We start from the raw sequence: 15173 nt of genomic DNA, 5'->3' as shown, positions 1-15173 counted from the left end.
CAGTAGAAATGGATGGAAAAATATACATCATCAGAAATTATGCAAATTATATGATAATGTGACATTGACCACACCCCTGCCCCCCACCCCCACATGTCTGTAGGCAAGCTGGAGGAAACCCTTAAGGCAAGTGTTAAGCACAAATATCATTTATTTAACACATTAACCTTAGGCTTGGGTCAGGCTGATTAGGGAAAAAAAAAAAAGGATAACCAAATATACTACAGTAATCATTTTTGTGCCGAAGAAACTTCTATATTTTAAGCTCCAGACTTCTACTGTGTTTGAGATCATATTTACTGCAATAAGAGGTGGAAAAAAGTGTTGCAACTGAGTGCTGCTCAGAAGTAGGTATTTTTTTGCCCGCCCAATACTAGTTTCTTCAAAATAGCCGTCCTTTGCTCTGATTACTGCTTTGTACACTCTTGGCATTCTGTCGATGAGATTCAATAGTTATCACCTGAAATGGTTTTCCAACAATTTCGAACCTCTTGAAGCTCATCGAGAGAATGCTAAGAGTGTGCAAAGCAGTAATCAGAGCAGGGTGGCTATTTTGAAGAAACTAGAAATACAAAACATGTTTTTAGTTATTTCACTTTTTTTTTTTTACATAACTTCACATGCTCATTCATAGTTTTGATGCTTTCAGTGACAATCTACAATGTAAATAGTCAGAAAAGTAAAGAAAACACATTGAATGAGAAGGTGTGTCCAAACTTATGGCCTGTACATATAGCGGTATCGCTCGGTTGGTAGAGCGGCCGTGCCAGCAACTTGAGGGTTGCAGGTTCGATCCACGCTTCTGCATTCCTAGTCAATGCCGTTGTGTCCGTGGGCAAGACACTTTACCCACCTGCTCCCAGTGCCACCCACACTGGTTTAATTGTAACTTATATATTGGGTTTCACTATGTAAAGCGATTTGCGTCACTTGAGGAAAAAGCGCTATATAAAAATAATTCACTTCACTTCACTGTGTGTGTGTGTGTATAACGCATAGCACACAATAATAAGTACATTTCTTTGCAAACACGCTTCTTACCGTTGACAGTGAGCGTTGCCTTGTTGGAGTAGTTGGCGCCAAAGTGGTTGGACACTACGCACTGGTAGCGTCCCTCATCGGTGAAGTTGATGCTGAGGAGGTGGAGCACGGTGGTGTAGATCAGCTCGCCCTCCTGGAACCGGGCATAGTTTTGCACCTCGGCGTCGTATAGTACCTCCCCGTCTTTCCGCCACGCCGTGCTCATCGGGGAGTCACTGCTGCTGGACGCCACGCAGCTAAGAGTCACGTTGTTGCCACGGAGCACCACAGACGTCTCAGGATGCGTGCTGATCCTGGGCTTGGGGAAGTCGTCTGTTGATGGTTGGATGTCCAACATGCAAATTGTAAGGCCAGAATGACTGACAAATTTAGTGCGTGCACCTCAATCCATGTATGTAGAAATATGGTAGTAGTAGTAGTAGTAGTAGTACTAGTAGTAGTAGTAGTAGTAGAATGAAAAGGGTGGGAACACTGACCACAAACAAAGACCGCCGGGCTGATGGAAAGGACATTGCGTCCGAGCAGGCTGGCAGGATGGGCACAGACGGCGGACGCAGGCGGCTGGAAGTGGCTGTTGCTGAGCCAGGGTCCCAGCCACTGCATGTGGCAGTCGCATAGGAGGCTGCTTGTGTTGAGGATGCTGAGGGGTCAAGAGGACGGAAGTGTGAGAGAGTTGAAAACGTAGAACTGGGCCAATAAAACTATATCAATATATATCCCGATAGACACGTAGGCGGTATAAATAAAAAAATGCGATCAATAAATATATATTTTTTTGAGTGGGAAAAAAATTGAAAGACTGATCAGTAAGCAAAAGGAAGGATCCGCTAAACCACAGGTTTACCCCTACTCAGTGGCCAAGTGGTTAGAGTGTCCACCCTTTGATGGGTAGGTTGTGAGTTCAAACCCCGGTCGAGTCATACCAAAGATTATAAAAATGGGACCCGTTTTTTAAGATGGCGCCGCTGTTGGCAGGACCTCTGTGCTCTTGTGTTTCCCTCTTGTTTTCATAGATATATATATATATATATATATATATATATATATATATATATGTATATACACCCTTTGGGACTGTGTGACAAAGGGTGGCACTTTCGTGACTTCTACGGTGCTTATTTGTGGACTTCCAGATCTGCCTCCCGGAGAGCCTTTTGGCCATGGAGACCAGCTACTGGGTCTCTGCCACACCAGAGTCCATTTGGAGAGACTGGAGGAGATGCGGATGAAGAGACAGGGCTGCGGAGCTAGCACTGAGCGCCAGGATGGCCAAGCTTTGAAGTGTCTTGGCTGAATGAGCAGGTATCAGACACCTCAGTCTACTTAGACGTATCCTCGCTCATCCATGCAGACTGGACACTGGCCGAGAGTTGTTTGGCGGCCGAGAGTGGAGTCGGCTGTCTTGGTTGCTTGTTGGGTCTCCTCCTGTCTCTGGCCATGGTCCCCCCACCCCAGCAGACGATGGCTTGGAACACCGCAGAGGCCACCACAGTGTATATGTTTCTTTTACTTTTTATTCATAGCTGTATGTAGAAGTGGCTGGTTGCATCAGCTCTGCTCTTTTAATGTCTTTTGTTTTCTTTGATGTTTGATGTTTCCCTCTTACACACAGGTAAGAGGGATGTGTGGTATGGCTATGAGTTGTTTTTTTACCTTGGCCTGTCAGCGATCCTGTTCTGTCCTTTGTAATGTGTGTCTGACCTTGAAAGGGATTGTGCCGAAAATTTTAATTTCCCCTCGGGGATTAATAAAGTATGTCTGATTCTGAATCTGATTACCTCCCTGCTTGACACTCAGCATCAAGGGTTGGAATTGGGGGTTAAATCCTCAAAAACGATTCCCGGGTGCAGCTATTGCTGCTTACTGCTCCCCTCACCTCCCAGGGGTGATCAAGGGTGATGGGTCAAATGCAGAAAAAATTTCACCACACCTAGTGTGTGTGACAATCATTGGTACTTTTAGGTGTCAAACTCAAGGCCCGGGGGCCTGATCTGGCCCACAAATTAGAGATGTCTGAAATGCTTTAAAATGTAGTATCGGAAATTATTGGTATCGGTTTCAAAAAGTAAAATGTATGACTTTTTAAAACGCCGCAGTACGGAGTGGTGCACGGAGAAGTACGGAGCGCCAATAAACTTTAAAGGCACTGCCTTTGCTTGCCGGCCCAATAACATAACATCTACGGCTTTTCAAGGCATGTCTCTTGACCAAGGCATACTTGGTCAACAGCCATACAGATCATACTGAGGGTGGCCGTATAAACAACTGTTACACTGTTACAAATATCCGCCACACTGCGAACCTACACCAAATTAGAATGACAAACACATTTCAGGAGAACATCCGCACCGTAAATACAACATAAACACAACAGAACAAATACCCAGAATCCATTGCAGCACTAACTCTCCCGGGACCCTACAATATACACCCCCGCTACCCCTACCCTCCACCTCAACCCCGCCCTCCCCAACTTCGCCCACCTCAACCTCTTCATGCTCTCTCAGAGACAGCATGTCCCAAATTCCAAGCTGCTGTTTTGAAGCATGTTAAAAAAAATAATGCACTTTGTGACTTCAATAATAAATATGGCAGTGCCATGTTGGCATTTTTTTCCATAACTTGAGTTGATTTATTATGTAAAACCTTGTTACATTGTTTAAGGCATCCTGCGGGGCATCACAACACAATTTGGCATAATAATGTGTTAAATCCACCACTGTATATATCGGTATCGGTTGATATCGGAACCGGAGGTAGCAAGCAGACTTAACACCTTTTTCACCAGCATAGCCACAACTCTCGTTAGCAAGCTGTCCCATCACTATGGTCGCTTTGGTGTAGAACACATTATAACCTTCAACAGAAAGCTAGGAGTAATCAACAACAATTTCAAATTAGAAATGGTCTCAGCTGACGAGGTACTTAATAAATTGAGCGCGCTCCACCCAAACAAGGCCACCGGCCTTGACAATATCCCCTCCAGATTCCTCATGGACTCTGCCACCACCATTGCCCCAATTATCACACATATAATAAACCTCTCAATCAAACAATGCCAAGTACCCAAGGATTTCAAGATAGCAAGAGTAACCCCCCTTTATAAAAAAGGAAGCAAATTAGAACCTGGTAACTATCGACCTGTTTCTATTCTCAGGTCCATTTCGAAAGTAATGGAAAAAATAATTTATAAACAGGTCGATAGATACCTTGCTACTAATAAACTAATGTACAAATTCCAATCCGGCTTCAGAACTAACCACTCCACTTACACATGCCTTCTGTATCTGACCGACCACATCAAATATGAGGTGGACGCGGGCAAATACTGCGGCATGGTCATGCTGGACATTCAGAAGGCCTTTGACACTGTTAACCACACTATACTGTTGGATAAGCTCAGAGCAATCGGATTCGATAAAACTTCATCGAGTTGGATGCAATCTAACTTGGAGGGGAGTAAACAGGTGGCAGAGGTGAACGGCACCGTGTCCCCTCCCCTCTCAGTAAGCTGTGGAGTCCCCCAAGGCAGTGTACTAGGACCTTTACTGTTCCTAATATACGTAAATGACATGCCATCAGCATGCGACTGTGAATTGTTCCTGTTTGCGGATGACTCGGCCCTGCAAGGACAAGTCACGCGTGGAACAAATCATCAGTGCTGAACTCCTTAATATTTGCACCTGGCTCGCTGACAACAAGCTATCCATACACTTAGGTAAAACGGAATCCATCCTATTTGGGTCCCACATCAACCTTAAGAAAGTCAGTGACTTCACTATTAAGGTGGGTGACATTGTTATCACCGGGAAAGATGAGATCACATACCTAGGTTACATTCTAGAGGCCACCTTTCCTGTGATAAAATGGGAACCAAGGTAATCAAAAAGGTCAACCAAAGAACGAGATTCCTCTACAGAATCTCCTCTCTGGTCAACAAAAGCACCTTAAAGATTCTATCGGGAACTCTCATTCAAACCTTTTTCGACTACGCTTACACCTCCTGGGAACCCAGCACCTCCAAAACCCTCAAATCTAGACTCCAAACATCCCAGAACAAGCTAGTACGGTTACTTTTAGACCTCCACCCCAGATCACACCTCACTCCAACCCACTTCTCCAAAGTGGGCTGGCTCAGGGTGGAGGACAGAGTAAAACAACTAGCACTGAGGCTAGTCTATAAAATCCGCTACACCTCCCTGATACCGGAGTACATGTCAAACTACTTCCTTAACGTAAAAGACCGCCATAACCACAACACAAGGGGGAGCTCCACAAACCACATTAAACCCAGATTCCGATTCAAGAAAGGTCTTAACTCATTCTCTTTCTATGCCACATCAATGTGGAATGCACTCCCAACAGGTGTAAAAGTAAGTGTATCTCTATCCTCCTTCAAAACCGCTCTAAAACAACACCTCCAGGCAACTTCAACCCTTTACTAATACCCTTCTTCATTCACACCCCATCTCCCCGGATTGTAAATTACCTAATGTATGTAATCAAATGTATTTCTAATGTATATACTTGTTCTTATGCTATCTGAACTCACTATGTTCTCTGCTCGCTGTACATATCCTACTAAGTAAGACATACACTGTTTCAATGTCCATTTCTCTGTTGATGCAATTGTTGATGACTGAAGTACTGATATCAACCAAAGCTCCTCATCCCACCTCCTAGATTGTAAATAATGTAAATAATTCAATGTATATACTATGATGATTAACTTTTGTGATGACCGTATTATGCTGATAGTATATATTTGTACCATGAATTTGTTTAACGTGGACCCAGACAAACAAGTTGAAAAACTTATTCGGGTGTTACCATTTAATGGTCAATTGTACGGAATATGTACTGAACTGTGCAATCTACTAAAAAAAGTTTCAATCAATCAATCAATCAAAAAGCATAACATGAATTATTTTCAATGCTTAAATATGAAAAACAGATCATGTCCTTGCAGTACAGCTGCAAAAATATGTTCCGAAGTTTCCCTATATTTACATTTACAAACTCTGAACTATATGTTTACACATTAATAAGCATTTCTTACATATTCTTTATTTTTTTTACCCCTAATGTTGAATGGTTATTAGGTGTTTAATGTGCATTTACAATTTTGTTTAGGTTATGGTATTTTTCGGACTATAAGGCACACTTAAAATCCTTTAAATGTTCTCAAAAATCGACAGTGCGCCTTAAAACCCGGTGTGCCTAATGTACGGTATTTCTCTGGTTACGCTGTCTGACCTGCAAGCAATTTTAATTGGCACACGGTGAAATGATAACTGTGACATGTATAAATGTCAGTCATACATAGATGTGTAGACTGCAATGTGATGGCAGTAAACATCAAAACTTTAAATGTTCTATTGAGAATATAAAACATTACACACAGCGCTAAAAAAAAACAGTCAAAATGTTTTTAGTACGACTTTGGTAAGGTATGAAGCCGTACCGCTTGATAGAGTGTCGGCGCATTAAACATACGAGTATTATTATGGTGTGTGTATAAGGACCGCAAAATGTCACCTATTAGCAGACATTATCTGGGGTTTTGTTTCGCAATATCATGTAAAACCAACTTTTCTTACTCTGGTACCTGCTGATGTGTATTTGGGATCTGCATAAGTCCTGAAAATGTGCGCGCATCCTCTATTGTAGTCGTAGTCAACTACAAAGAGCAAAGATATTGTGGATCAAGTGAGAAAAGTCACCTCGACAGGATTTTTTTAGTTCTTCACTGTGCTCTTCTTTTCTTATAAACCCTTGTCCCTTCCCTATTCAGATGTACGGAAACATTTAGGGTCTAAAGTGCAGTAAAGTTTAAATAAAATAAGCTTACTACCACCAATGGGTGGTAGTGGATACTCACTACTCTGTGAAGTGTCGAGAAAATCCATCCATCCATCCATTTCCTACCGCTTATTCCCTTTCGGGGTCGCGGGGGGCGCTGGCGCCTATCTCAGCTACAATCGGGCGGAAGGCGGGGTACACCCTGGACAAGACGCCACCTCATCACAGGGCCAACACAGATAAACAGACAACATTCACACTCACATTCACACACTAGGGCCAATTTAGTGTTGCCAATCAACCTAGCGCTTAATAAATCTAATCCAATACTATTATTATTATTTTAAATAAATTAAAATAACCACAACAAATGTGATACTATAAACTAATTTGGCCCAATAATATTAAAATATTATTCATTGCATAACATGAATTATTATATGTTGTCCGGGGGCTTTCTTTCCCCCTGGTAGGGTCACCAAAGACAAACAGGTCCTAGGTGAGGGATCAGACAAAGAGCAGCTCAAAGACCTCAACGAAGAATAACAATGAAAGACCCAGATTTGCCTTGCCCGGATGCGGGTCAGCGGGGCCCCTCTCTGGAGCCCGATGGCGAGCGCCTGGTGGCCGGGCCTGTTCCCATGGCACAGCTCGAAGAGGCAACGTGGGTCCCCCTTCCAACGGGCTCACTGCCCATAGCAGGGGCCATAGAGGTCGGGTGCAATGTGAGCTGGGCGGAAGCCGAAGGCAAGGCACTTGGCGGTCCGATCCTCGGCTACAAAAGCTAGCTCTTGGGACGTGGAAAGTCACTTTGCTGGGGGGAAGGAGCCTGAGCTAGTGCGCGAGGTGGAGAAGTCCCGGCAAGATATAGTCGGACTCACTTCAACGCACAGCAAGGGCTCTGGAACTAGTTCTCTCGAGAGGGGCTGGACTCTCTTCCACTCTGGCTGGGATGGCAATTCTTGTTTCCCCCCGGCTCAAAACCTGCACGTTGGAGTTCAAACCGGTGGACAAGAGGGTAGCTTCCCTCCGCCTTAGGGTGGGGGGACGTGTCCTGACTGTTGTTTGCGCTTACGCGGCAAACGGCAACTCAGAGCACCCAGCCTTTTTGGATTCATTCAAGGGAGTACTGGAGAGTGCTCCCCCGGGTGATTCCCTCATTCTACTGGGGGACTTCAACGCTCATATTGGCAATGACAGTGAAACCTGGAGAGGTGTGATTGGGAAGAATGGCAGCCCGAAACTGAACCCGAGTGGTGTTTTGTTATTGGAAGTTTGAGTTCATCACAGATTGTCCATAACAAACACCATGTTCAAACATAAGGGTGTCCATATGTGCACTTGACCCCAGGACACCCTAGGCTGCAGTTCCATGATCGACTTTGTAGTTGTGTCATCTGATTTGCGGTCTCATGTTTTGAATATTTGGGTGAGGAGAGGGAAGGAGCTTTCTACTGATCACCACATGGTGGTGAGTTGGCTGCGATGGTGGGGGAGGATGCCGGACAGGCCTGGCAGGCCCAAATGCATTGTGAGAGTCTGCTGGGAACGTCTAACAGAGTCTCCTGTCAGACAGAATTTTAATTCCCACCTCCTGAAAAACTTTAAACATGTCACGAGGGAGGCGCTGGACATTGAGTCCGAGTGGACCATGTTCCATACCTCTATTGTCAAGGCGGCCGATTGGAGCTGTGGCCGTAAGGTGGTTGGTGCCTGTCGTGGCGGTAATCCTAGAACCTGTTGGTGGACACCGACGGTGATAGATGCAGTCAAGCTGAAGGAGTCTTATCGGGTTCTTTTGGCTCATACGACTCCGGAGGCAGCGGATAGGTACCGACAGACCAAGCGGCGTGCAGCTTCAGCGGTCGCAGAAGCAAAAACTCAGACATGACAGGAGTTCGGGGAAGCCATGGAAAACGACTTCCGGACGGCTTTGAAGCGATTCTGGACCACCATCCGCCGCCGAAGGAAGGGGAAGCAGTGCAGTGTCAACACCATATATGGTGTCAATGGTGTTCTGCTGACCTCGACTGCGGATGTTTTGGATCGGTAGAAGGAATACTTTGAAGACCTCCTCAATCCTACCAACACGTCTTCCCATGAGGAAGCAGTGCCAGGGGAGTCTGTAGTGGGCTCTCCTATTTCTGGGGCTGAGGTTGCCAAGGTAGTTAAAAAGCGAGATCCGCCCAAAGTTCCTTAAGGCTCTGGATAATGTAGGGATGTCTTGGTTGACAAGACTCTGCAACATCCAGGGGCGATACCTCTAGATTAGCAGACCGGGGTGGTGGTTTCTCTCTTTAAGAAGGGGACCCGGAGGGTGTGTTCCAACTATCGTGGGATCAAACTCCTCAGCCTTCCCGGTAAGGTCTATTCAGGTGTACTGGAGAGGAGACTACGCCGGATAGTCGAACCTCGGATTCAGGAGGAACAGTGTGGTTTTTGTCCTGGTCGTGGAACTGTGGACCAGTACAATACTCTCGGCAGTGTCCTTGAGGGCGCATGGGAGTTTGCCCAATCAGTCTATATGTGCTTTGTGGACTTGGAGAAGGCATTCGACCGTGTACCCCGGGAAGTCCTGTAGGGAGTGCTCAAGAGTTATGGGGTAACGGACTATCTGATTGTGGCGGTCCGCTCCCTGTATGATCAGTGTCAGAGCTTGGTCCGCATCGCCGGCAGTAAGTCGGACCTGTTTCCAGTGAGGGTTAAGGGCACGTCCGACCGGTAGGAGGCCATGGGGAAGACCCAGGACACATTGGGAAGACTATGTCTCTCGGCTGGCCTGGGAACGCCTCAGGATTCCCCGGGAGGAGCTGGATGAAGTGGCTGGGGAGAGAAAAGTATGGGCTTCCTTGTTTAGGCTGCTGTCCCCGCAACCCAACCTCGGATAAGCGGAAGAAGATAGATGGATGGATGAATTATTTTCCATGCTTAAATATGAATAACAGGTCACGTCTTGGCAGTGAAGCAGCAAAAAATATTTCTCAGGTTTCCCTATATTTACCTTTATAAACTCTAAACTAGGGCAGCACAGTGAGTAAGGGGTTAGTGCATCTGCCTCACAATACGAAGGTCCAGAGTAGTCCGGAGTTCAATCCCGGGCTCGGGATCTTTCTGTGTGGAGTTTGCATGTTTTCCCCGTGACTGTGTGGGTTCCCTCCGGGTACTCCGGCTTCCTCCCACCACCAAAGACATGCACCTAGGTATAGGTTGATTGGCAACACTAAATTGGCCCTAGTGTGTGAATGTGAGTGTGAATGTTGTCTTGTCTATCTGTGTTGGCCCTGCGATGAGGTAGCGACTTGTCCAGGGTGTACGCCGCCTTCTGCCCGAATGCAGCTGAGATAGGCTCCAGCAACCCCCCGCGGCCCCAAAAGGAACAAGCGGTAGTCAATGGATGGATGAACTCTAAACAATTTGTTTACACATTATTAAGCATTTCTTACATATTCCTTATTTTTTACCCCTAATGTTGAACGGTTATTATTAGGTTTTCAATGTGATTTTACATTACATCTGTCAATAGACTCAATATCAAAGCGCAAAACACTAGTAGGTATATCTAATTTACCCACGAAACTTTAGTTATTAGAGAGTTCCGGTCAGACGTTTTTTTACAGGGCACATTTCCGGCGTTGTTGTTGCACTATTGACCCACGGATGAGGAGATGCTGCACCGTTGTTGATTGAAGTGAAGTCTGAAAGTCATTAAAACAGTTAGATCCATCTTTTGACACTTCTTCCACTCTCGTCCTCGCACGCTACACCACTACAACAAAAGACGACTCGGAGGAGACGCTGTCAAAGGTGAGCAACGTTAATAAGACCGCCCACAAAACATCCTGAAGCGACTGTCAGAAAGTAACTTGAAGATGGTCTGTAAAACATCATCTATGCAACATTTTGACCAAAGAACCACCATTACACGTTATGTAAACCACAAGGAAGTATTTTACATTTAGAAAACATTCATAATATGACTCCTATAGTGCGCCTTTTGTATGAAAAAAAGACATGAACAGACCCTGTTCTGCCTCAGTTATTAAGATTACTTTATTTAGTGTGTGTTTATTGCCAAGTCGTTTCCATTGGTTCTGTTAAGTGAGCTGTACCTTTAAGAAACACGTAGGTAGGTCACGTGTTTGGACTCCGGAAAGATTTCAAACTGGTGCGCACAACTCCGCTTCACTCCTTGTGTTTTTCAGCAAACAACTATCACATCTTAAGCTGTTCGTGGCATCGCTGTTTTACTCTTGCAATTGTCAATAAACCTGGCCTCCATCAGTCCACTTGGTGTTCAGATGACCGGAAGGTGTTGAATTTACTACCTTCGTGTACAAGTGTGCTTAAGGAAGGCAGGATAGTGAAACAACGGCTTCATCGCATCAGGTAACACAGTTGCACGCTGAACATACATCATGGATTCAAAGGAGCCATCGCTGAAGTCTAGATCCTACACATCAGGCTCCACAAAATCACCTGCAAGAAATGCTGAAGCTTTAGCCCGTGCCAACGCAGAGGCAGCAAAAGCACGACTGAACTTTGCAGAAAAGGAAATTATCCTAGCAATGGAAGAAGCCCAATTAGAAGCATGAATGGCGAAACTGTCCCCAGAAAGAGATGTAGCTGTAGCTGAAGCGGAGGCTGAGGCCCTAGAAGTACCGTTCAACATGGATGGCAGTGAGCGAAGTAGCAGGAAGCTCCCACTTGAAGAGATTCTCTGTGACCCTCTAGAGCGGACCAGAAAATATGTCACTGAACAGTCAAAAGAACATTCGTCTGTAGCATTAGAAGAATACGCTCAGGATGGTGCTCGTGAGCGAGGCACACAATCCAACGCCCCTCTTCACACCTTCATCCAGGACAGTGTCGGTCAGCTACACACACATTCAACCCCGGCACTGCATCCACATCCTCATTTTCCTTCTCAAAATGACAGCAGCCATCTATGTTTAGACCCAGCACCAAATAACTATCACCATGCTCTCCAGTCCATAACAGTAGAGAGGCGAGCTGCTTCCAACATCAACAAACAGCAGCACGCAAAGTAACTGTAAATCAGCCACAACCCTCTATGACCACGCCTTTACCCTTCAAGAATACTCAAGGTTATTATAACCCACAGGGATCAAGTAACAATGGTTTTCAGTATCCCGCTATGTCCAGTGACACTCCTCATAGAGCTCATCATGACAGATCAGGTATGAACAATGTTATCAGATATTTCGCTCGACGTGAACTGGTTACTACATGTATGACCCAATTCAACGACCGGCCGGAGAGTTACAGCGCTTGGCAACAGTCCTTTCAAAACGCAATTAGAGGACTTCATCTAACATGCAGCGGGGAAATGGATTTGCTGGTCAAGTGGCTTGGGAAAGAGTCAGGAGAACATGCAAAACGTATTCGAGCTGTCAACACTAGCCAACCTCAAAGAGGACTTCAGATGATATGGGACAGACTGGACGCATGCTACGGAGCCCCTGAAGTAGTTGAAGAGGCACTCTTCCAACGCATCAGCAACTTCCCCAAAATCACCTACAATGACTATGCAAAACTTAATGAGCTCAGTGACCTTCTTATGGAACTGCAGGGGGCCAAGACAAATGGAACTCTTCCCGGCCTTCACTACCTCGACACAACCAGAGGAATAAGTCCTGTTGTCCAGAAATTGCCCTTGAGTCCGCAAGAGAAATGGCTGTATGTTGGGTCCTATTACTGTCGAGTCTCATTCCCTCCCTTTGAAGTATTTGTGGACTTTATTTTTGATCAGGCTAAAATCAGAAATTACCCTAGTTTCAACTTTGCTGTTCAAGCTGACATTGCAAACACAGACAAGACCTTTAGAACAACCAAACCAAGAGAAATATCAGTCCACAAATGGACGTCTCTCCTACAGAACACAGTGCTGAAGCTGAGAACCCCGAACGTCACTGCCCAATTCATAAAAAAACCCTACCTTCTGAGGAAATGTCGAGCCTTCCGAGATAAACCCATAGAAAAAAGGAAAGCATTCTTCAGAGAACACAAGATATGCTTTAAATGTTGCACATCTTCAAAACACATGGCTAGAGACTGCAGGTATATAGCCACATGCACTGAATGTGAAAGTGAGAAACATAACTCTGCCCTCCATCCAGGACCAGTACCACAGACAGAGGAGCCATACCCCTCTTCAAAGCATGGAGGGGAGCCAACATCTTCAGAAGTTGCCAGCAGGTGGACTACAGTCTGTGGTGGTGATCAAAGCGACAGATCATGCTCTAAAATCTGTTTGGTTAGAATCTACCCCGTCAACCGTCAAGAGAAGGCAAAGAAGGTTTACACTATCATTGACGAACACAGCAACAGATCCTTGAACCGGTCTGAGTTCTTCGACACCTTCAAAGTCCAAGGACCCCCCTCTCCATACTCTCTCTGAACCTGTTCGGGAGTAACAGAAACCATGGGGAGAAGAGCTACAGGTTACCAGATCGAATCCATGGACGGGAAAGTCAGTCTTCCTCTGCCAAGTCTGGTTGAATGCAACAACATCCCTGACAACAGATCAGAGATCCCAACTCCCAATGCTGCATCTAATCACCCCCACCTGAAGTCTATTGCTCAATTCATCCCAGAGCTCAAACAGAGTACACCCATTCTGCTTCTCCTAGGGCGAGACATTATCGCAGCCCACAAAGTTCACAAACAGTTGAACGGCCCTCGAGATGCTCCTTATGCCAAAAAAACTCGACCTGGGGTGGGTGATAGTTGATAATGTCTGCTTGGGAGGTGTGCACAAGCCAAACAGTGTAAATGCCTTCTATACCCAGTCAACAGAACAGAAACGCCCCTCCATCTTTCAACCATGCCATAACATCCTGCAGGTGAAAGAGAGGTGTAGACAGTTTCAGTACAAAGACTATCCTAAGATACAGACAACAGGGATTCTTACATGTAGTCGAGAAGCTGGGGAGTTGGGCTCCACAGTGTTTCAACAGACAAGGGATGATGACAAAGTTGCTCCATCAATTGAGGACATTTCTTTCTTGAAAAAACAGTCCGAAGAAGACAACTTTTAGCTAGTTGACCCTACATCAGATCCAGACATCTGTCCGCTAGTGTCAACAATGAGCACAAACATGTCAAGCAGACTACTTGGATCTCAACGCTTCTCCAAGTTTTCAAGTTGGAAATCATTGACCCATGCAGTCGGTCACCTTATCCATATTGCTCGCCGCTTCCAGAAGAACCATGCAACCAAAGACAATGTTTGCGAAGACTCCCATCTCTGTCACGCGGTGATCTCTACAAACATACTAACAGTCTGAGCAAATCATCATCTGCACTGTTCAACAGGAGATCTACGATGATGAGTACACCTGTCTGCAGGAGGAAAGTCTTTCTAAAGACAGCTCCCTCAAAGCCCTTGATCCCTTCATTGATTATGACGGCCTTCTAAGAGTTGAAGGTCGTATCAAAGAAGCTCAACTTCAGCAACAAGAGAAAACCCCCATCATTATTTCCGGCAGTCATCATGTAGACTCTTGATAAGACACACTATCATGAGAAAACTCAACATCAAGGGCGACTGTTCACCGAGGGTTCCATACGCAGTGCCGGATTCTGGATAGTTGGTGGAAAAGGACGGGTGAGCAGTGTGATTCATGCATGCGTCGTATGTCGTAAACTACGAGGCCCCCATCAGACACAAAAGATGGCCGACCTTCCGGAAGATCGCCTCTCTACTGAACCTCCATTCACAAATGTAGGCTTGGATGTGTTCAGACCGTGGGCTGTCTTCACAACGTACAAGAGGTGGTTTCGCTCAGAGTAAACGGTGGGCAGTGTTATTTACCTGCATGAGTGTTGGAGCTGTCCACATCGAGGTAATAGAATCTCTAGACACGTCAAGCTTCATCAACGCTCTTCGGCGTTTCCTTGTTGTTAGGGGCTCAGTGAAGCTTATTCGTTCAGACCGAGGAACTAACTTTGTCAGCGCGTGTAAAGAGCTGAAGATTTCCTCAAACATCATTAATGCTTTGGTCGAGAAGTATCTCTTGGATCAAGGATGTGAATGGAAGTTCAACGCTCCTCACGCCTCTCATATGGGTGGTTCATGGGAGAGGATAATTGGAGTAGCACAAAGGATTCTGGACTCCATGTTCCTCCAGCTGGGAGCTTCACGACTCACTCACGAAGCACTCACTACACTGATGGCAGAGGTTGCTGCAATCAATAATGCCAGACCTCTGATCCCAGTGTCTACTGACCCCCCCTCATCCTTACTCCAGCAACCCTCCTCACCAAAAAATTGAGTCTTCCTTCTGCCCCAGTCGTAGATGGAAGATACA

General features: G+C 45.6%; 1 protein-coding gene across 3 annotated transcripts in view; it reads right to left on the bottom strand.

Moving 5' to 3' along the window:
• Positions 1–15173, bottom strand: part of lrig2 (leucine-rich repeats and immunoglobulin-like domains 2) — an 89139-nt gene that overhangs the window by 33459 nt on the left and 40507 nt on the right. For all 3 annotated transcript variants that reach the window (XM_061885856.1, XM_061885865.1, XM_061885872.1), the window contains 2 exons: positions 1518–1681; positions 1042–1353 (listed from right to left, as the gene is read on the bottom strand). In XM_061885856.1, coding sequence (XP_061741840.1) covers positions 1042–1353; positions 1518–1681 — 476 coding nt within the window. The remainder of the gene's footprint in view (positions 1–1041; positions 1354–1517; positions 1682–15173) is intronic.

The sequence above is a fragment of the Nerophis ophidion genome, linkage group LG02 (assembly GCF_033978795.1).
Source record: "Nerophis ophidion isolate RoL-2023_Sa linkage group LG02, RoL_Noph_v1.0, whole genome shotgun sequence".
Lineage (NCBI taxonomy): Eukaryota > Metazoa > Chordata > Actinopteri > Syngnathiformes > Syngnathidae > Nerophis > Nerophis ophidion.
Note: the sequence above shows the minus strand (reverse complement) of the source record. Positions and strands in the feature narration are given on the sequence as shown.